The sequence below is a fragment of the Colobus angolensis genome, unplaced genomic scaffold (genome assembly GCF_000951035.1).
Source record: "Colobus angolensis palliatus isolate OR3802 unplaced genomic scaffold, Cang.pa_1.0 Scaffold66, whole genome shotgun sequence".
Classification (NCBI taxonomy): Eukaryota; Metazoa; Chordata; class Mammalia; order Primates; family Cercopithecidae; genus Colobus; species Colobus angolensis.
In genome coordinates, this window is record NW_012120265.1 from 3,486,242 (window position 1) to 3,507,244 (window position 21,003).

Here is a 21,003-nt window from a genome sequence, read left to right on the forward strand (position 1 = left end):
GGAGCTTGCAGTGAGCTGAGATCTGGCCACTGCACTCCAGCCCGGGCAACAGAGCGAGACTCCGTCTCAAAAAAAAAAAAAAGATGGCTGGGCCTGGTGGCTCACCCCTGTAAGCCCAGCAATTTGGGAGGCTAAGGTGAGCAGATCACATGGGGCCAGGAGTTCAAGACCAGCCTGGCCAATATGGTGAAACCCTGTCTCTACTAAACATACAAAAATTAGCCATGCGTGGTGATGCACACCTGTAATCCCAGCTACTCAGGAGGCTGATGCAGGAGAATCACTTGAACCCAGGAGGTGGAGGTTGCAGTGAGCCAAGGTCACGCCATTGCACTCCAACCTGGGTGATGGAGTGATCTCCGTCTCAAAAAAAAAAAAAAAGAGAGAGAGAGATCCTTGCATACATCAAAGATGATAATGTGCTTGAACTATGAATGATTTACAATTTGCTCGACCACCTGCACCTAAGGTCAAAGTTGGTGGTGATGGTTGGAGATGTTCAACCTCACAAATAGAATCGCAAGCAACAATCACAGTGAGATACCATTTTTCACCTATCAGACTGACAAAAATAAGAAGTGACAAGACATGAGGCTGATGAGGATGTGTGGAACAGGTGAGTACCTTTTTTTTTCTTTTTTTTTTTTTTTGAGAAGGAGTCTCACTCTGTCCCCCAGGCTGGAGTACAGTGGCGTGATCTCAGCTCACTGTAACCTCCACCTCCTTGGTTCAAGTGATTCTCCTGCCTCAATCTCCCGAGTAGTCGGGATTACAGGTGCCTGCCACCATGCTGAGCTAATTTTTGTATTTTTGGTAGAGATGGGGTTTTACCATGTTGGCCAGGCTAGTCTTGAACTCCTGACCTCCAGTGATCCACCTGTCTCGGCCTCCCAAAGTGTTGGGATTACAGCCGTGAGCCACCATGCCCAGCCAAGTGAGTATATCTATTACTTGTGAAGTATAAATTGCCCCATTTCTAAGAAAACGTGGAAATCACTATGAAAATGGCAAGTTCTAGGCTGGGCGCAGTGGCTCATGCCTGTAATACCAGCACTGTAGGAGGCCAAGGCACGTGGATCACCTGAGGTCACGAGTTCGAGACCAACCTGACCAACATGGTAAAACCGCATCTCTACTAAAAATACGAAGATTAGTTGGGCATAGTGGCAGGTGCCTGTAATCCCAGCTACTTCGGAGGCTGAGGCAGGAGAATCGCTTGAACCTGGAAAGCGGAGGTTGAGGTGAGCCGAGACTGTGCCATTGCACTACAGCTTGGGCAACAAGAGCGAAACTCTATTAAAAAAAAAGAAAGTAAATGGGGAGTTTTGAACCTTTGAACAAACAACTTCTGATATCACCCTCCAGTTATACTTGAACTTGTGAGTGATGATGTGGATACTTAACTTCAAACAGAAAAATATTGAAAACAATATAAATGTCCACCATTAGGAACCTGACTACAAAATTATGGTGCATTCAATCCAAACCATCAATCCTCTTCAGACTGTCAAAAGAATGGGGAAGGGGAGATTTGCTTATTTTTATTTCTTGAGACAGGGTCTCACTCTGTTGCCCAAGTTGGAGTGCAGTGGTGCAATCATGGCTCACTGCAGCTTCGACCTCCTGGGCTCAAGCAATCCTCCCACCTCAGTCTCTTAAAGTGCTGGGATTATAGGCATGAGCCCCTGTGCACGGTCAGGACCTTACACTATTTTTTCTCTTCATGCTTTGTTTGTATCCTAGAAACTTCCAGTGCTTCCTCAGTCCCCGCCCTGAGCCCACATATTTATGTCAGGGAAAGTATGCAACATCTCTCCCTTCCTGATACAGGAACTCCTCATCCAGTTTCCCGAATTTCATGCCCTGAATCTTGTCAATGGCCCAGTCAGGACAGAGTTGACAAGGAGCAGACCCATGATAGGTGGCTCAAGGGAGACAGTGGACACAGGATGGAGGAAGAAAGAGGAGTGAGAGATTGGGGAGGTGGGGAAGGAATGAAGGACACCACTTCTCAAGGGAATAAAAACCAAGCCCGGCCAGGCGCCTGTAATCCCAGCACTTTGGGAGGCTGAGGTGGGTGGATCACCTGAGGTCAGGTGTTCAAGACCAGCCTGGCCAACATGATGAAACCCTCTCTCTACTAAAAATACAAAAATTACCTGGGTGTGGTGGTGGGCACCTGTAATCCCAGCTACTCGGGAGGCTGAGGCAGGAGAATCACTTGAACCTGGGAGGTGGAGGTTGCAGTGAGTCGAGATTGCACCATTGCCCTCCAGCCTGGGCGACAGAACGGGACTCCTTCTCAAAAAAACAAAATGAAAAAAAAAACCCAAACCCCCCAAGCTTGTAACATCTTGCCTACTAAAGTGCATTTATAAAGGAATTACCCACTGGCTGCCTCATTTTCTCATTCATCAAAAGAAACAAGGATTTATTGAGCCCCTCCTGTATGCTTGGCACTCACGGGGACCAAACAGCCCTGGTACAGCGGGAGAACACAGGTTCAGAAGGATTTTGTCACTTGGTCACACAGTGAGCAAGAAGAGGCAGGATTCAAACCCAAACCAACCTGGTCCCAAAACTCAGAGATAGGTTTCCTAGAGATGATGTGACAGTAAAGAAGGCCCCAGGGGGGACCCCAGTACTCCTGCAGGCAAGACCTAGGGACTGGGGTCTCCCATGGCCGGGATGGCCTTGTCCATGGATCATGTCCCCCCAGCTGCCTGTCAACGCCGAGGACTTTGGCTGGACCACTTAGAGCCCGGTGGGTGTTGAAGTTTAAAAACATTCCATCCCTCCTGGATCTCTAAGGAGGGAAATGTGGGTGGAGGTCAGGGAAGGAGAGGGCAACTCAGTGAGAATGGAGATGGGGTCTCAGAGGACAAAAGAGGAAGTCAGTGCTCGCATATCTAAAAAGGCCAGGGCACGCCATAGCCTCGGTTTCCTCATTTGTAGGACGATGACAAACATGCCCAGGTGTTGCAAGATTGTCTCGTGCACAGCTGCTATCCGGCATAGAGTTAACGTGCAAACGGAGGGTGGCTTAGCAGCTCCAGAAGTCCAGCCCTGTCTGGGGAAGGGGCAGCCATCAGGCCTCTGATGGAGTGCAGTAAGGTAGCCCCAGTAGGAGGCACTCAGGACTTCTGGCCCGCAATGAGAAGTTCCTGAGAGCTGGAAGTTTGGTTGTCATGAGGACGTTGACAGTCTCTATGGCGACAGCTTGGTGAACAGGGCCCCATTGTCCACAAGGAAAAGCCTAGGGGGACAGGTGTTCTGTTACCTTGGACACCAGAGTTTGATCACCATGGCAACAGTGGTGGGGTCCAAACCGCCTGGGGGTGGAGCTTGGAAGGTGGCCTGGAACTGGAGTGGGCCTGGGGACAGGGACAGTTTGTTTCCATGGTGAGAGCCAGAGAACCGGATGTTGTGTCACCCCGGGGACAGCTTCGGGGAGGGTGATCTCCATGGCGGTGGTGGGTCAGGGTAGGGACAGTCAGAAGTTGAGGTGGAGGTCTCTGGGGTGGGGGGCCAGTGAGATGAGAAATATGTGGTATCTGTGGTTACAGCTGGAGGAGGGAGGCACCCTCTTCATGGGTGCGCCTGATGAGGGAAGGGGTGTGTGACTCTAGGTGACAGGTAGCAGCAGGACTGGTTGCCTTGGTGACAGTGGGACCCAGGGCAGCTGCTCTCCATAATGAGTGACATGGATCTTATGGGTCCCCAGGCCTGGGAAGATGGTCTCTTTGGTGACAGTTGGGAAAAGGATGTCAGAGGACAGCATGGGTTTGCTCTCCCTTCAAAGAAATATCTGAGGGGTGGGACGTGGCCCCCAATAAGTGAGCCAGCTGGCTGTGTGTCAGTCTGAGGTGGCAGATAGAGGTGCTCGCCTATGAAACTAGAGGGGTGGGCCCTGTTACCCAGAAACTTCAGGGGACTCTCAGGGAGAGGGGGAGAATGGGAGTCTCCAGTGCTCAGGTCACCATAAGGGAAAACAAGTTCTTTGGCCCACAACCTCCATGTGACCACGGGGAGTGACCCTGAAGTTCCTGTAGTCTCTCCAGGTGAGGAGGAGGAGGAGGAGGAGGAGGCCCAGTGTCCACGGGACCGCAAGGGACTAGTGTTCAGTCTCCAGTGAGATGCAGAAGATGTACAGCCAGTCTCTAGTCAATCCCGGGGGTCCAGCCACCAGGCGACCACGGTGGCGGTTGGTCTGTTTCCAAGCGGTCTCAGGAGGTGTGGCCAGTCTTCAGGAGCCTGCTGGGTCTGCTGGCCTCCTGAGGTCCTTAGGGGGCGTGGCCTTCATGGAGAAAGTTGGGGAGTTGGGGGAATCCTCTGTCCAGAAGAGGTGAGGGCTGGCCAGGCTCCAGGGAACTCCAAAGTACTGTTCTGCCAGGACTAGCCAATCTTCAGGGACCCCAGGGGCACAGTTAGTTTGTAAGGGACCACAGGGAATGTGGCCAGTGTCCAGGGCTTCAGAGGCGTGGCCAGCCTCAGGGGACCGCAGGGCTCTAGACCAGTGGTCAAGCGCCCTGGCTGTCCGCCTGCTGCCAGCCTAGACGCGCAGTGGGGTCCAGGCAGCAGGATCGCGCGCGCCCCCTGCCCAGCCGCCGCCGCCCGCCCAGCCCCAGCCCCAGCCGCCGGGTGCCGGGTCCGGTGCTCCTGGAGCGCGGTAGCAGTAGACGCCAAAGAGCCGTCGGGTGGTGTCCGGGAAGCCGAGGCTGCGCACACCAGGCCGGCGGCCTCCGCAGCGCGTGCGCGGGTTCACAATCGGGTAGCGCGCGCTGCCATCGGCCAGCCAACCCGCGGTGCAGCGGTCCAGCAGCTGCAGCTTCCACGCGGCGAACAGCTGCCCCACCTTGGCCACGGCCGCGCCACGCGCAGCACACGCGCGGGCAGCTCCAGAGAAGGGTACAGGCCGCAGCGGCTTCAGGAAGAACACGCGCCCTGCGGGGGTGGGGTGGGGGGGTGGGTTATTAGTGCGGCTCCTGGGACCCGGCCTCGGGATTCAGGACTGCCCCCCGCATGCAGCCCAGGACTCTGGCCTCAGCTCCAGGATCCAGGAACAGTTCCTCCTTTGCAGCCTGGGACCCCAGCCTAGGCCCAACCAGTGTTGGTGCCAGGTGGTGTGTGCTTCACCTAGGCACTCTTGGGAGAGGGGTCTCCTGTTTCTGATCGCTAAGAGCTGGGTGGGGAAGAAAAGGCCCCAGGGTCGGGGTAGTGTTGTGGCAGAGGCCCGTCTGGGGATGAGGCCTACGCACCCGGCAGGTTGGACGTGAAGCAGAAGGCGTCGTAGCGTTCCTCGGCGTTATGGCGATACCCGTAGTTGCGCACGCCCCCGTTGGCATCACCGCCGTCCCCTGCGCTCCCGGTCCCTCCTAGGCCGCCGCAGGGCTCCCGGGGTCGGTTCACGGGGTATTGCACTGAGCCGTCGCGCAACCAGCCTGCATTGCACCAGTCCAGGCCGTCGCGCCAGGCCGCGTGCAGCTGTTCTGCAGATGCCAGGATACCGTCCTGCTCGGCGCATGCGCGCTGCGCCTCCGCGAAGGTCAGCTTGTATCGGCCTCCACGGGGATGGTAGGGAAAGACCACGCCTGGCAGGGGGCGCACGGGATCAGCCGGTTCACCTCAGCCCACCCTCATGCACCTGACGTCTGGGGTGCTATATGACTCTTCAACTGGGACCTTCCAGTCCACTCCTCCTCACTCTGGCCTCAGATCTGACCATGACCCTTCCCAGCTCACACCCCACATAGCTGGCTCTCTTCACTTCAAGCTTGGGATTCACTTGACCCTCCCCCTTAACATACTAATTGTGTCCATCCCCTTCTACCGCTGGAGGCCTTTGCTCATGCTCTTTCCACCTTATTCTACCTGTTGGACTCCTATTCATCCTTCAAAACCCAACTCCCAAACCCTCTTCCATTCAGTCCTGTGTGCCTCTGATATTCCCCCAGTACTGGGTCCCTCCCTGTGGTCCAGCCCTGAGCCCACGGAGCCTGCGTTCAGTGCTGACTTTCCTAGACTAGGACCCCCTGGAAGATTGGCCTTAGGTGAAGACCCATTTGATTCCCCCAGCATTGTCCAAGGCAGTACCCACTACTACCCTTCTACCTTCAGTTCTGATGACTTTGGAACTTGTCCCTCATTGGACTCACAGTCCGTTCAGCTCAAGTATTTTATGCGTCTGTGTTTGAGGGACGGGAGTTGGGGGTGAGTAGGGCACCCAGGAAAGAGGCAGACAGGGGCCAGGGAGAAAATCTGGAGCTGACAGACTGGGGATTGAATCCTGGCTCTGCCACCAACTAGCACTGTCGTGGGCAAGGCTGTAACCTCTCTGAGCCTGTTGTCCGTCTGCTGGTAATAGCCGTCTCCCTTGGGGTTTTTAGGAAATTAAATTAGAGACTTCTGAGATCTCTTCAGCTAAGCACCTGTCACATAGGAAATGTCCAGTAAAGGAGAGCTGCTGCTATTATTGTTATTTGTTATTGTTAGGGAGGTTAGCAAGCAAGGGCCCTGAAATCTCACCTAGAATCTTCTAAAGTGAACTGAAAAAGGCCAACCAAATGGGAGGGAATTCTTCAAATAGAAACCCCACCTCCCAGCTCCAGGGTCAGCCAATCAGAGCATCCCACCTTCCAGCTACCGTGATTGGCTCACAGTTGGGCACATGACTCAAGCTGAGCCAGTGAGGGACAACTCTGGGACTCTATCTGCTGCTCCTAGGAAATCAGTCGCTATGCCTAGGCACTGTGGTCTGGTTCCAGAAAGAGAAACCTGTCAGAAGAAAGCCTACCTGGGAAGCAGAGCAGAAGGATGGTTCCTGACATGGTGTGAGTGCCTGGATCTCACTGTGCCTGAATCCTATCCCAGGACTTCTCAGTGTCCTCATTGTGGACATTTTGGACTGGATCCCCCCCCCCTTTTTTTTTCGAGATGGAGTCTGGCTCTGTTGCCCAGGCTGGAGTGCAGTGGCACGATCTCAGCTCACTGCAACCTCCGCCTCCAGGGTTCAAGAGATTTTCCTGCCTCAGCCTCCCAAGTAGCTGGAATTACAGGCATGCACCATCATGCCTGGCTAATTTTTGTATTTTTACTAGAGATGGAGTTTTGGCATGTTGGCCAGGCTGGTCTTGAATTCCTGACCTCAGGTTATCCGCCTGCCTCAACCTCCCAAAGTGCTGGGATTACAGTCGTGAGTCACCATGCCCAGCCTGGATCACTCTTTGTGGGGGAGTATCCTGTGCCTGGTAGGATGTTTAACTGCATCCCTGGCCTCTACCCACTAGAGGCCAGTAGCAACTGACTTCTCCAGATGTGGCAACCTAAACTATCTCCAGACATCGCCAATGTCCATGGGGAGGAAAATCACCCAGAATCAGATATGGGGGTTCTACCCCACCAACCCTCTAAATACCTGCAGGCCAACTTGATTTGGTTTATGTCCCTTGCCATCCCTGCCCCCTCCTTCCTCAGAAGTAAGGTTTATCCTCCCCACCGGCTGATCACCTTCTAGGTCCAGCTTGACCATGCCAGCGTCGTCTTCCAGCTCATTGGTGACTTCGCACTCATAGCGCCCGTAGTCTTGCAGCGTGACATTGCGGAGGACCAGGGAGGCATCCCCAGGCCCGTCGCCCTGCAGCTCAGCCCGCCCACGGTAGCTGCCGAATGCCCGGTGCTGGGGGCCTAGTGCCACGAAGACGTCGGTGAAGGCCAGCGGGTCCACTACCTTTGTCCACTTGAGCCGGACGCCGTCGTGACCATGGGTGGCTGCCTCATAGTGGTAGCGGCAGGGCAAGACGATGGTGCCACCCCGGTGGCTTACCACCTGCCCGGGCGCTGTCTGTACCACTACCGAGCCCGACTCACCCTCTGTGGACAACCAAGCAGGGTTCAGAGAAGGGGCCTAGGGGCAGAAGGGGGGCCCTGGGGAAGGGGTCTCTGGGGAGGGGAAGGTGGGAAGACTCGGGTGGGGGTCGGGAAATTAGAAGGGTCCAGGGGCTCAGGGAGAGGGCGAGGGACTTAGATGGGGAGTGGTTGGGGGAACCGTGGACGTCAGGAACGCCCTACCCCCTACACCTCTCCGCACTTGGCCTCTTCTGCTTTTCGCGGAGAAGCCGCTTTTAGCGGCCCCGACTCACCCAGCACGTGCACGACCTTCTTCCGGCCACGCTGCGCCCCGGCGGGGGCTGTGAGCAGGAGGACGCCCCAGGCGGCTGCCCAGAGCGCGCCGAGACCGAGGGCCGCCCGAGCGCACACCTGGGGGGCGGGCACAGGGCGCTCAGTCCTCCCGGGCCTGCCTTCCCCACAGGGAGGACCTCGCACACGCCCATGCCCCCACCCTTTCCGGGGTCCCGCATAACTCCCCCTCCTCCTCCTGGGACCTCACATCCTGGCTCCTGCAATAACCCACGCCCCGAGACTCCCCCCTCCCTTGGCCCCAGATCCCCAGATCCCGCCTCATCCCCCTCACCCCAAAACCCGAGGCTCGCTGCCCCCGCCCCCTTCTGGCCCTGGCCCGGGCCAGGGATGGGGGGGTGGGGAAGAGCTGGAGGAGTGGCGGCAGCAAGGTTATCCGTGCGCCAGGAGACTGCAGCAAACCGGGCCGGGGCGGGCAGGGAGGGGGGAGAGCTGGAGAGACACAGGGAGAGACGCGGGGAGAGAACAGGGACAGAGAGAAAGGCAAGGAGAGGCAGAGAAGAGAGTGCGCGACACAGAAAGAGGGTAAGGGAAGACGGAGAGGCAGAGATGGAGAGGGAGAGACAGATGGAAAGGAAGAGACAGATGTAGAGGGAGAGACAGAGATGGAGAGGGAGAGACAGACAGGCAGAGGGAGAGACAGAGGTGCAGGGGAAGAGACAGAGATGGAGAGGGAAAGACAGAGATGGAAAGGGAGGGACAGAGAGGAAGAGACAGAGAAGCAGAGGGAGAGAGGCAGAGGAAGAGACAGGAGAGAGAGAGATGGAGAGGGAGAGACAGAAAGGGAAAGGGAGAGACAGAGAGACAGAGAGAGAGACAGAGGGAGAGACAGGGAGAGGGAGAGATGGAGAGGCAGAGGGAGAGACAGAGAGGCAGAGGGAGAGACAGGGAGAGGGAGAGACAGAGAGGCAGAGGGAGAGACAGAGAGGCAGAGGGAGAGGGAGAGACAGGAGAGTGCCAGAGACCGAGAGACTCAGAGAAGAGGAGGAAGAGATAGGGGCAGGTAAAGAGAGAAACGGAGAGGAGAGGAAAAAGGCAGAGAGAGTGACAGAGATGGAGAGAAGCAGGGAGAGATGGAAAGGGAGAGAACCGAGAGTGCCAAAAAGAGAGATCAAAGAGGGTGAGAGACAGAGAAAAGGAAGAGACAGAAGAAACTCAGAGGGATATAGATTCAGAGACAGAGAGATACAGAATCCCAGATTGGGGAGACGGGGCACGCACCATCCGCGCCCGCAGCCCCACTTACCATCTTGCCCGCGCGGCCCCCCGCCAAGCTGCCCCTACGCACCCGGACTGCGCTCCCCGCACACCCGGTTAGGACTGGGCAGGTCCCTGCAGGCGGCGCAATCCCGGCGTCTGCCTGCAAGGGGAGGAGGAAGGCGAGCAAGGCGGGGTGTGTTAAAGGGCCCGCGGCGGCCCATGCTCCCCTGGAGAGGTGGCTGGGGCGCGGGCGGAGAAAGAAGCGCTCTGGGCTTGGAGTGCAGAGCTAGTTCCCTCGCCCTGCTAGCTGAACTTAGGCCAGGGAAGAATCTCTCTGAGCCTCAGTTTAACCATCTTTGAAATGGAGGAGGGGGCTGAGTCTTCTGTCATGGTTACTGTGCTTTGGCAGGGGACCTGGGGGATCTGGTGAAAGAGATCACTTGACCTGCAGCCCTCAGTTTACCCATCTGTCCATTGGGTAGTCATAGTGGAGTCCTGGTCTCCAGCACCCCAAAGGTGCTCACTGTGCAGGGTGGGGGCCTCACGATAATCACACTCTGCTGTGACCTGGAGCCACAGGCCCCAATCCAAGTCTGCCCCTCACTGGCTGTGGGACCTTGATGGAGACAGTTGGCCTCTCTGAGCCTGTTGCCGACTCTTTGGTGAAGATCCAATAGCCAGACATACAATAGATCTCCGGTAGGGGTTGGGAGGGGCAAGAAAAAGGGACATCTAGGCCGGGCACGGTGGCTCACGCCTGTAATCCCAACACTTTGGGAGGTCAAGGCAGGAGGATTACCTGAGGTCAGGAGTTCGAGGCCAACCTGACCAACATGGAGAAACTATGTCTCTACTAAAAATACAAAATTAGCCAGGTGTGGTGACACATGCCTGTAATCCCAGCTACTCAGGGGGCTGAGGCCGGAGAATTGCTTGAACCCGGGAGGCGGAGGTTGCAGTGAGCTGAGATTGTGCCATTGCATATCAGCCTGGGTAACAAGAGCGAAAACTCCAACTCAAAAAAAAAAAAAAAAAGAAAGAAAGAAAGAAAGAAAAGAAAATGGGATATCTGGTCAAGTCCCTGATTTACTTCAGGCCCAAGTCACCCCTAAACATGGCCTTTCACCCAACTTCAAAAATCAAACACTAGGAAACACTGAGTCTTTCTCTCAACACCTTGGCTTCCTTCCAGGACTCAGTTTCCCCTAAAATGAGCCCAACTCGACCAGATAGCAGAGGCAGGGTTGAGGTTTCTGTGGTCCAACACGCTGGGGCTCCACCTCAGCTCAACCATGCCTCCGGGACTGAGGAGGGGAATGATCTCAGACCAGGACCTTCACCTGCAGCCTTGGTTTCCCCATCTGGAATAAGGAGTGAGAGCCAGCATGTAGCAGTCAAGGTATACAGTAGGTGTTTTTTTTTTTTTTTTTTTTCAGACGGAGTCTCGCTCTGTCGCCCGGGCTGGAGTGCAGTGGCCAGATCTCAGCTCACTGCAAGCTCCGCCTTCCGGGTTCACGCCATTCTCCTGCCTCAGCCTCCCAAGTAGCTGGGACTACAGGCGCCCGCTACCTCGCCCGGCTAGTTTTTTGTATTTTTTAGTAGAGACGGGGTTTCACCGTGTTAGCCAGGATGGTCTCGATCTCCTGACCTCATGATCTGCCCGTCTCGGCCTCCCAAAGTGCTGGGATTACAGGCTTGAGCCACCGCGCCCAGCCAGTAGGTGCTTAATAAATGTATCATGCTGTTGGTTATGATTTATTGGTAGAGCAGGAACTTTTCTCTCTGGCTGTGACCTTGGGCAGGTCTCTTGTCCATACTGACCCTCGGTTTTCCCATCTGGAAGATGGAGCCATGCATACCAACCAGAGGCCACCTTCTGCTATCCCAGAACCTCTTGCTCCTGGCAACCACCATGGCAGTGATGGATGGGCCCTCACGGGGGCCAAGAAGAGGGTCCCTCGCCCCTTCACCCTGAAACACTTAGGCAGTGATATTTTGGAAATTGAAAGGGTTTTTACTAAAAGGATCTATGGGGGGATGATGGGTAAATTCTGGAAGGGGTGGAAGCGTCCGTGTGGGGGTTGAAGCATGGTGACAGCTGTGAGAGGCTCTCCTTGCAGGAACACTTGGTCGTTGGTCTCCATCCCACCCACTGGACTGAAACCACCATAGCCAGGACTAACGACACCTGGAGATGTCCCTCCTGTCTCTAAAACACCCGACCCCCACTTCCCCAGGTAGGGCTGGCTGGGTGCGTAAACAGAGTCCTGGGTCCTAAGTCCATAGCCCTCTCAATGCTGCTTCTTGTGGAGGGCTATGGGGCCGGAGGGTGGTGGCTGGTGGAAGAATGCAGGCCACTGAAGGCAACGGTAGGCCAGCAGGTGGGGGCCCAGTGCATACAGCAGATTGCACACGAAGAAGCAGCCCCAGGTGTCCTCAGGCACACGGTAGGTGAAGGGTGTGCGCAGGTGCATGGAAGCCCCCATGTGTGAGAACTGTGCCTGGTAGCCGAACAGGAAAGATGGATATCAGGGGCCAGGAAGGAACCGAAATCCCAGCATCACCGACGGCCCACCAGGTAGGTCAGGCAGAGCCCAGGGGATGCCCATCCTCACCTCTTGGGCTCTGCTCATCTACCTGTTTCCCATCTCCAGTCCATCTGTCTGTCTCTCTCTGTTTTTTTTTGGAGATAGAGTCTCACTCTCTTGCCCATGCTGGAGTGCAGTGGTGCAATCTCCATTCACTGCAACCTCTGCTGCCTCCTGGGTTCAAGCGATTCTCATGCTTCAGCCTTCTCTGAGTAGCTGGTACTACAGGCGTGCACCTCTACGCCTAGTTAATTTTTTGTTTTTTGTTTTTTTGGTTTTTTTTGAGACGGAGTCTTGCTCTGTCGCCCTGGCTGGAGTGCAGTGGCCGGATCTCAGCTCACTGCAAGCTCCGCCTCCCAGGTTTATGCCATTCTCCTGCCTCAGCCTCCCAAGTAGCTGGGACTACAGGCGCCCGCCACCTCGCCCAGCTAGCTTTTTGTATTTTTTAGTAGAGATGGGGTTTCACCGTGTTAGCCAGGATGGTCTGGAACTCCTGACCTCGTGATCCGCCCGTCTCGGCCTCCCAAAGTGCTGGGATTATAGGCTTGAGCCACCGCGCCCGGCCAATTTTTTGTATTTTTTAATAGAGATGGGGTTTCGCCATGTTGCCCAGGCTGGTCTCGAACTCGTGAGGTCAGGCAATCCATCCACCTTGGCCTCCCAAAGTGCCAGCTAGGATTACAGGCGTGAGCCACCATGCCTGGCTTATTTTTAAAATTTCTATCTAATCTATCTATCTATCTATCTAGAGATAGGGTCTTGCTCTATTGGCCAGGCTGGAGTGCAGTGGCATGACCATGACTCACTGCAGCCTCAAACTCCTGGGCTCAAGCAGTCCTCCCATCCCAGCCTCCCGAGTAGCTAAGACAGCAGGCACGTGCTACCATGCCCAGCTAATTTTTGTACTTTTTGTAGAGACAGGTTTTGCCATGTTGCCTAGGCTGGTCTCAGATTCCTGGGCTCAAGTAGCCCTCCCACCTCAGCCTCCCAAAGTGCTGGGATTACAGGTGTGAGTCACCTCGCCTGGCCTTCTGTCTGTAAAGATTCCTACCCTTATGTGTTCTGTCTGTCCCCCCCTCCCCCATGCTCGTCCACTTGTCTGTGAGTCCCTCCCCACTTGCCTAACCTCATCTCCTGGGCCCTGCACCCCATCTCTCTCTGACCTGGCTCCAGATCCTCCTCCCAGTCTTCCCCATCCCAGAGGTCTTGGCACAAATCCTGTAGATTCTATACGTTTTCCTGGTCCCTACTTCCCTGGCCAGGGCCCAGGCTTTAGCACTTTTCATCAGGAACCCAGAAAAAGGCTCCTAGCTCTGACTGGGCCCCCACTGCTCAAACACCTCCTCAAACTCCCCATCACCCTCAGTACAAGCCCCCAGTCCCAGAGTTCAAAGCCTTCAGCATCTAGCTGCCAATTTCTCTTCTCTCTGCCTTTACCCATGTTATGGCCCTGCTAAATCACTCTCTCCCTCTGTGCTTCTCCTTATGCTGTTCCCATTCCTGGAATGCCCTTCCCTGCCTAGAGAACTCATCCCCGTACATCAAAGCCCAGCTCCTATGCCCCTGCTTCTAGGAAACCTTTCCCTTTTGGAATCCTTCACAGTCCCTGTACCTCTTTTCATGGGGCTTGGAGTGTCTGTATCTGGCTTTGTCTCTCCTAGACTAGGGAATCCTGGGATACCGGGCCTGGGGCTGGGGTCTCTTGGGGACCCATCATTACAGTGCCCAGGGAGGACACCAAAGTCGTTGATGAGTAGACAGAAATTCCCTCCCACACGGCTGCTCAACCACCCACCCGCCACCTCACCTGGCCAATGGCTCCAGCAAACACCAAGGCCCAGTCTGGCAGCCAGGAACAACCAGGGAAGGTGAGAGCATAGGCAGCCAGGCCGCAGAAAGGCAGGACATAAAACATGTACATCAGCATCTGCAGGGGTGGGAGGACAGGGGCACCAGCCTGTGAGATGAGCAGCTACCCCAGGTGGGCCTCCTGAGACCCCCGAGGGGGAGGCCCTAAGGAAGGATCTGGATGGCCTCAGACCCCACCCAGGCTCTCTGCAAAGTGATCCCCTATTTCCCTTGCAGATCCTTGCCCCCACCCGCCGAACACATACACCAAACCTACCAACCTTTCTCTGGAAGTGGCATGCGACTCTGGCCTAGCCAGTCGGAGCATTCCAGCCCCCTCTCCATGATGCTCAGTAAAGGATGGGCAAGTGATTCAGGCTGGGTCAATCTGAGCCCGCCTAAGACTTGTGCTTAAGCTCGGGCGTAATAAGGGCTCACAATGCTCTGGGGTGGCTGAGTGGGGTGCATGGAAGCCTGGAGCTGCCACAGGCTGTCTCTGCTACCCCATAAAGGGACTGCCTGAGAGCAGAGCCATGCAAAGAAATCAGAGCCCAGAGGCCGGGCACGGTGGCTCACGCCTGTAATCCTAGCACTTTGGGAGGCCAAGGTGGGTGGATCACTTGAGGTCAGGAGTTCAAGACCAGCCTGACCAACATGGTGAAACCCTGTATCTACTAAAAATACAAAATTAGCCAAGTGTAGTGGTGCACGCCTGTAATCCCAGCCACTTGGGAGGCTGAGGCAGGAGAATCACTTGAGCCCAGGAGGTGGAGGTTGCAGTGATCCGAGATCACGCCATTGCAATCCAGCCTGGGTGACAAGAGCAAAACTCTGTCTCAAAAACAAAACAAAACAAAACAGCAGGCCGGGCGCGGTGGCTCAAGCCTGTAATCCCAGCACTTTGGGAGGCCGAGACGGGTGGATCATGAGGTCAGGAGATCGAGACCATCCTGGCTAACACGGCAAAACCCCGTCTCTACTAAAAATAGAAAAACTAGCCGGGCGAGGTGGCGGGCGCCTGTAGTCCCAGCTACTCGGGAGGCTGAGGCAGGAGAATGGCGTAAACCCAGGAGGCGAGCTTGCAGTGAGCTGAGATGAGATCTGGCCACTGCACTCCAGTCCGGGCGACAGAGCGAGACTCCGCCTCAAAAAACAAAAACAAAAACAAAAACAAAACAAAAAAAACACACACACACACAAAAAAGAAAAGAAAAGAAAGGAAAAGAAAAGAAGAAAGAAAAGAAAAGAAGAGCCCATAGTCTGCACCTTGAGCACCTGGATACAGCCATACCTGAAGACCACATCTGTCCTTTTTTTGGTAGGACAGTAAATTCCATATGGCCTTCTGCCTGCTTGAGTTGTGCTTCTGGCACCTGCTTCAAAGAGGCCCAGAGGACCCCTACCCAAGGCAGGGGTGTGGTCTTCTCCCCACTCCCCTCTCACCTGCACCTTAGGATAGGCCACAGGGTCCCTCAGGTATGGCTCATACTGGTAGATATAGACAAAGCAGGAATCTGTGGGGCAATCGAGCACCACCTGGAGTAGACAGACATATCAAGAACTCTCACACATCCCTCCCACAGGAAACCTCCCCCACCCTTCCAGGTCTACACCCCTTGCTCTGGCCTCTCCCAGCCCAGCTCAAATTGGGCTGGGAGAAATGGGGCTTTGTCATGGAACACTCAGGTTAGACTTGATGAAGAACTTCCTTGGATGATCAAACAGGAAGAAGGGCAGCGTGGGAGAGGTGGGTCAGGGAAGGGAGACCGGAGGCAGGGGATGGAGAGACTGAATAGTGCGGACTCACCAGGCCCCGGAACAGAGTGAAGAAGCCAGCAAGGATGAGGTATATAACAAGGGCCAGGTCAGCCGGACGCTGCAGGAGTCCCTTTCTTTGTTCCTCCTGCACCTGCCCCAGGGGAGAGAAACAGAGACAGCATGAGAGGTAGTCAATGAGAGGTATTCAGTAGGTATTCAAAAGGTATGTAACGGCTCCTAAGGCTCCTCTCTTTCTTTTCTTCCTTTCTTTCTTTTCTTTTCTTTCTTTCCTTCCTTCCTTCTTTTTTTTTTTTTCCCTGAGACAGGGTCTCTTTCTGTTGCCCAGGCTTGAGTGAAGTGGCACAATCTCAGCTCACTGCAGCCTCAATCTCCTGGGCTCAAGTGATCCTCCTACCTCAGCTTCCCGAGTAGCTGGGACCACAGGCATGCACCACCACATCTGGCTAATTTTTTAACTTTTTGTAGAGTCAGGGTCTGGCTGTGTTCCCCAGGCTGGTCTCCAACTCCTGGGCTCAAGCGATCCTCAAGCCTTGGCCTCCCAAAATGTTGGGATTACAGGCATGAGCCATCGCACCCAGCCCTTGCTTCTTTCTTATGACAAAGGAGATCCTTCCACGGAAACTAAGTCTTTGACCAAAAGCAACTCACACGGGGAAAGTTCAGGCACGCTGGGACAAAGCCTAAGAGGGGCAAGGCACTCACCGTGTTGGCAGTGCAGCAGGTTGGCGCCCGGGGCTGGCTGAAGACCCTCACACCAGCCCAGCATGGCACCAGCAGGTAGGGGATGGTGAGGAAGAAGGCAGGCCTGATCTCGGAGCTGTATTTGCCTGTCATGGTGCAGGAGAGAGGGCGTCAGCCATGCCAGAACCCTGCTGGATGTCTGTTTGTTTGTTTGTTCTAAGACAGAGTCTTGCTCTGTCACCCAGGCTGGAGTGCAGTGGTGCAATCTTGGCTCATTGCAACCTCCGCCTCCCAGGTTCAAGCAGTTCTCCTGTCTCAGCCTCCTAAATAGCTGGGATTACAGGCACACGCCATTATGCCTGGCTAATTTTTGTATTTTTAGTATAGGCAGGGTTTTACCATGCTGCCCAGGCTGGTCTTGATCTCCTCGGCTTAAGTGATTAATGAGGCAGGCAGATTGCTTGAGCCAAGGAGTTCGAGACCAGCCTGAGCAACATAAGGATTACAGGTGTGAGCCAGCGCACCCGGTCTCTCTAGCTGGACATCTCAATTCAGAAATACCATCCTCGGCTGGGCGCAGTGGCTCACGCCTGTAATCCCAGCACTTTGGGAGGCCAAGGCGGGCGGATCACGAGGTCAGGAGATCGAGACTATCCTGGCTAACACAGTGAAACCCCGTCTCTGCTAATCTACTAAAAATGCAAAACAAAAATTAGCCGGGTGAGGAGAATGGCGTGAACCCGGGAGGCGGAGCTTGCAGTGAGCCGAGATCGCGCCACTGCACTCCAGCCTGGGTGACTGAGCGAGACTCCGTCTCAAAAAAAAAAAAAAAAGAAAAAGAAATACCATCCTCAGTCAAGCTCCACCACCCTCCATGGCTCTCCCTAGTGCCCACAGGATGATGTCCATGCTCCTCAGCCTAGCCTGCCTCAATTTACCTTCTGAATATGGATCCTACCTTCCAGTGGGTTCTTTGCTTCCTACAAATACACCTTGGGTGTTCCCTCTGCTGAGGTTTTGCTATACCAGCCTCCTGGATTGCTTTCACTGCTCTACCTCCCAAGCCCTACTCCTGAAGCTTTCACCCTGTCCCCAGGATTCATCCTAAAATTCCCTTCCTGTGTCAAGAGCATTCTGGGTCAAACCCTTGGGGCTGGGAACCATTGCCTGGGGAGGAAGTAGAGTTTGGATTCCCCCACCTTTCAAGAGGAAATGGGGACCAGAAAGGGGTAGGCTGCTGACTGAGGCTGCGGACACGCAAAGAGGGAGGCGGGGCCTCTGCAGACATCAGGGAAGGGGTGAAGGATCCAATGGGGGTGCTTCTAGGTGCAGGGCAGTGACCTAGCCCAAGAGAGACCAGATTTCCCGAAGCCTTGTCCTTACCAAGAATGTTTCCTGTAAGGAACACCAGGATGCTCATGGCGAAGGAACCCAGCCAGTACAGTCCAAAGTTCCGGTATCTCTTCCTGGGCAGGGGATGGAGGGGTGACCAGCAGGTAATCACTCCGTAATCTCAGAGCCCCAACCAGGGCCCAGAGACCACCATGGGCTTCTCAGCTCTGGGTGCCTTTCAGTTTTGCCCAGGATGGAAGGGACAACAGGGAGTTGAACAGGGGAATGAACAGTGAGACCCTCTGTCCAAGAAAAGAAGTGACTGCCCAGACACAGGGTGGATATAAGCAATGCCACGCCACCATCTACACCTGAAACGTTTCCTGGAACCTTCTCCCGGACACCCCTGGCTGGAGCCCTAGAGGGGCATCGTGATTTCTCCTACAGACACTTCTGGCTCCACCCTGCCCTGGGGCCCCATCTGAGGATGAAACTTCTCTCCCAGGGTCAGGGGCCACCCTCTCCCTGGCTCCTGCACCTTCTGCGGATGGCGCCGGCCATGGCCAGGTAGAGGAGGTAGTGAACGGTGCCATCCCAGTAGCAAATGAAGACTCCGTGTGCTGTGCGCAGGTATGGCTCTCCCTGTGGGGGCAGGAGGGAGGCTCAGACGGGCAGTGGGGCAGGGGGATCCCTGGCCGTCCCCCAAGTACCTCCTTGGTGTAGAAATCCATGAAGCCCACCACATAGCCGTCTTCCTGAAGAGCGATGATGAGGTCCACAACCGAGGTGAAGGCGAAGACGGCAAAAACTGCAGTGAGTAGGCGGCCGGGTCAGGTGTGGGAGGGGACACACATGGGTGGGGCTAGGGCTCAGTGTGGGCAGGGCTTGAAGTTAAGGTCAGGGATGAGATTATTTCAGGCAAGGACTCCAGGCCCAGTCCCTGCCCCAACCACAAAGGTTGCATGACCACTGTCCCGCCTCATTCTGCATGTCTGATGGAGGAGACACAGCCTGGCCCTCAGAAGTCCCTGGTTTGATTGGGAGGACCAGTGCCTGCCTTTGGGAGTCCCCAGTCTCATGGGAGAGGAACCGTCCCCGCCCTCAGGAAATCTCAAAGTGATGAGGCAGTACACTCTTTTTCAGGAGCTTCCAATCTGATGGGGGAGATGCAGTCCCTATTCTCAGGAGCCCCAGGTCTCAAGGGGGAGGCTCTTTGAAGTTCCCCAGTTTAATGGGAGTGTTCAAATCTCTTTGAGGTCTCCAGTCTGATGGGAGCTCTTAAAGGGCCCCCAGTCTGATGGAGGAGGACCTTCAATGGCCCCTAAGTCTGAGGGTGGAGGCCCTTGTCTGGATAGTCTTCTTCCCCACAGCTTCCCACTGACTCACCAGCATAGAGTGGGTCATAGGAGATTTCGCCATGGGACAAGCTGTAGACTGCCACGAAGAGCAGACCCAGGATTAGGGCGCTCATCAATGTCACCCACAGGGGACTGTGGAGAGGGAAACCAAGTCAGGAAGGCCAGGCCTAGTGCTGAGGCATTGCCCCACTCTCCCTGGTGGGGGAAGGGGCAGACTCCTGGAAGCCCCAGGGGAAGGACTAAAGTGTCTGTTCATCCATCAATGCTGTTCCCTGAAACTGCTCTCACCCTGTGCCAGGCCCTTGCCCAGGCTGTTTCTTCCTTCTGGAAACTGCTTCCAGAAGCCTTTTCCACTTGGCAAACTCCTACTCATCCTTCACGGCCCATCCACATTGTCCTTCCCCCATGAAGCCCTCCCTGACTCCCCAGAAAGGATCACTGTTTTGAGCCAGCTACAGAGGGGACATTCCTCAGCCCCTTCTTTTTTTTTTTTTTTTTTTTTTTTTTTTTTTTTTTTGAGATGGAGCTCTGACATGCAGGCTGGAGTGAAGTGGTGTGATCTCAGCTCACTGCAACCTCTGCTTCCTGTGTTCAAGCGATTCTCCTGCCTCAGCCTCCCAAGTAGCTGGGATTACTGGTGTCCACCACCACGCCTGGCTAATTTTTGTATTTTTAGTAGAGATGGGGTTTTACCATGTTGGCCAGGCTGGTCTCGAACTCCTGACCTCAGGTGATTTGCCCATCTCGGCCTCCCAAAATGCTAGGATTACAGGCGTAAGCCACCACGCCTGGTCTGCCCCTTCTGACTTTACCATTTATCCCATCATTTGTTATGTGTTTAACTCAGTCTGTTCAGTCATTCGGCAACATCAAGTCCCTCTGTGGCCAGGCCCAGCTCCCAAGCCACAGGGTCTCGAGTGCTCAGTTCTGTAGACTTCACTGTCTGACATTCCCAGCTCCTCCCAGCTAAAGTCCAAATGCCTCTATTAACTCCACCTTACCCCTGCCCTGATCTGCACCCCCAACCTGATAAGACAGGTCAACCAGTTGCATAAATAACAGAAGCCAGGTCTCTGGGCAGCCCTCAACCCAGGTGGGCAAATCCAGGCCTAGAGAGGATGGGATTACTGTCCAGTTGTCCAGGGTCACACAGCAAGACTCTGTCCATCACTCTCCAGGCCCCTGTTTTCTCATGATCCCCTCAGAACCCAAGGTCTCCATCCTGACCCCATCTAACGATGACATTATAGTACTCAGATGAGACCAGGACAAATCTTTGTACACAGTTTGTAATCCTTAACCGTAACTATGAGATGAGATCTAGGATTGTGCCCATGACACTAATCAGGGAACTGAGGCTTACCCAGGATCCCAGGAGATGGAGATGGGTATTCCCACCCAGGGAGCAGGCCCATGGTTAAGACTCTCTCCACCCTATGGCTTGGTTTGAGCTGGGTTTAGAAGTGCGAGGGGCTTGCAGATGCCCACCATCTGGTGGCTGGACCCACAGGGCTAGGATCTAGGGTTAGGAGACAGGGACCAGGTACAGGAACCAGTAGGGGAAACTGAGTCTAGGCACAGGGTTAGCCAGTCCTGAACAAGAGGAAAGTCACAGGCCTGCCTGAGACAGGCAACGCAGCAGGGTGTGTGTGTGTGTGTGTGTGTGTGTGTGTGTGTGTGTGTGTGTGTGCGCGCGCAGGAGCCAGGTACCTGGGGCCTTATCTGGGACAATACTTTTACCCTTGGCGACTTTGGAGCCTGCGCAGGGCGCATCCCTGGGAAAACCCCAGAAACCCTCCAAAGCTCTGGCTTGTGGGGACTCTCCTCATCATTCCTTCTCCCCAGGCCCCAAACATCCCAGGAGCGGCCACACCCCAGCCTCCAGCACCGCGGAAAGGGGACTTCCGGTTAGACGGGGTCGTTCTTCTGGCCCAGGCCCAATCCTGCCGGGTCGGAGCTGAGCTGGGGCGCAGGGCTCGCAGGAGCCAGGTCCGCGGACCGCGCATCCTCCCTCCAGCCCA

General features: G+C 55.1%; 2 protein-coding genes across 2 annotated transcripts; both read right to left on the minus strand.

Annotated features, from left to right (window-relative positions):
* Positions 1 to 2,402: 2,402 nt before the first annotated feature.
* On the minus strand, positions 2,403 to 9,504 carry HAPLN4 (hyaluronan and proteoglycan link protein 4). The gene is made up of 5 exons (XM_011925868.1): positions 9,443 to 9,504; positions 8,139 to 8,256; positions 7,507 to 7,869; positions 5,259 to 5,591; positions 2,403 to 4,944 (listed from the first exon to the last, which is right to left on the minus strand). Exons 1-5 carry the CDS (start codon positions 9,443 to 9,445, stop codon positions 4,553 to 4,555), a joined length of 1,209 nt encoding a protein of 402 aa, XP_011781258.1. The 5' UTR covers positions 9,446 to 9,504; the 3' UTR covers positions 2,403 to 4,552.
* A 1,883-nt stretch (positions 9,505 to 11,387) lies between these two features.
* On the minus strand, positions 11,388 to 19,107 carry TM6SF2 (transmembrane 6 superfamily member 2). The gene is made up of 9 exons (XM_011925869.1): positions 19,011 to 19,107; positions 18,335 to 18,432; positions 18,163 to 18,266; positions 17,676 to 17,758; positions 16,314 to 16,438; positions 15,640 to 15,741; positions 15,276 to 15,368; positions 13,792 to 13,911; positions 11,388 to 11,897 (listed from the first exon to the last, which is right to left on the minus strand). Exons 1-9 carry the CDS (start codon positions 19,093 to 19,095, stop codon positions 11,688 to 11,690), a joined length of 1,020 nt encoding a protein of 339 aa, XP_011781259.1. The 5' UTR covers positions 19,096 to 19,107; the 3' UTR covers positions 11,388 to 11,687.
* Between the last annotated feature and the right edge of the window lie 1,896 nt (positions 19,108 to 21,003).

Excerpts from the sequence above, each read along its gene's own strand:
- HAPLN4 (XM_011925868.1), bottom strand. Across the intron at positions 5,592-7,506 it reads GGTCAAGCTGGACCTAGAAG|GCGTGGTCTTTCCCTACCAT; the intron begins GTGATCAGCCGG and ends GCCCCCTGCCAG. Across the intron at positions 4,945-5,258 it reads CTTCACGTCCAACCTGCCGG|GGCGCGTGTTCTTCCTGAAG; the intron begins GTGCGTAGGCCT and ends CCACCCCCGCAG.
- TM6SF2 (XM_011925869.1), bottom strand. The coding sequence starts at position 19,095 with ATGAGCGCCCTAATCCTGGGTCTGCTCTTCGTGGCAGTCTACAGCTTG. Across the intron at positions 17,759-18,162 it reads GCCGGCGCCATCCGCAGAAG|GAAGAGATACCGGAACTTTG; the intron begins GTGCAGGAGCCA and ends TCCCCTGCCCAG. Across the intron at positions 13,912-15,275 it reads TGGCCTATCCTAAGGTGCAG|ATGCTGATGTACATGTTTTA; the intron begins GTGAGAGGGGAG and ends CCACCCCTGCAG.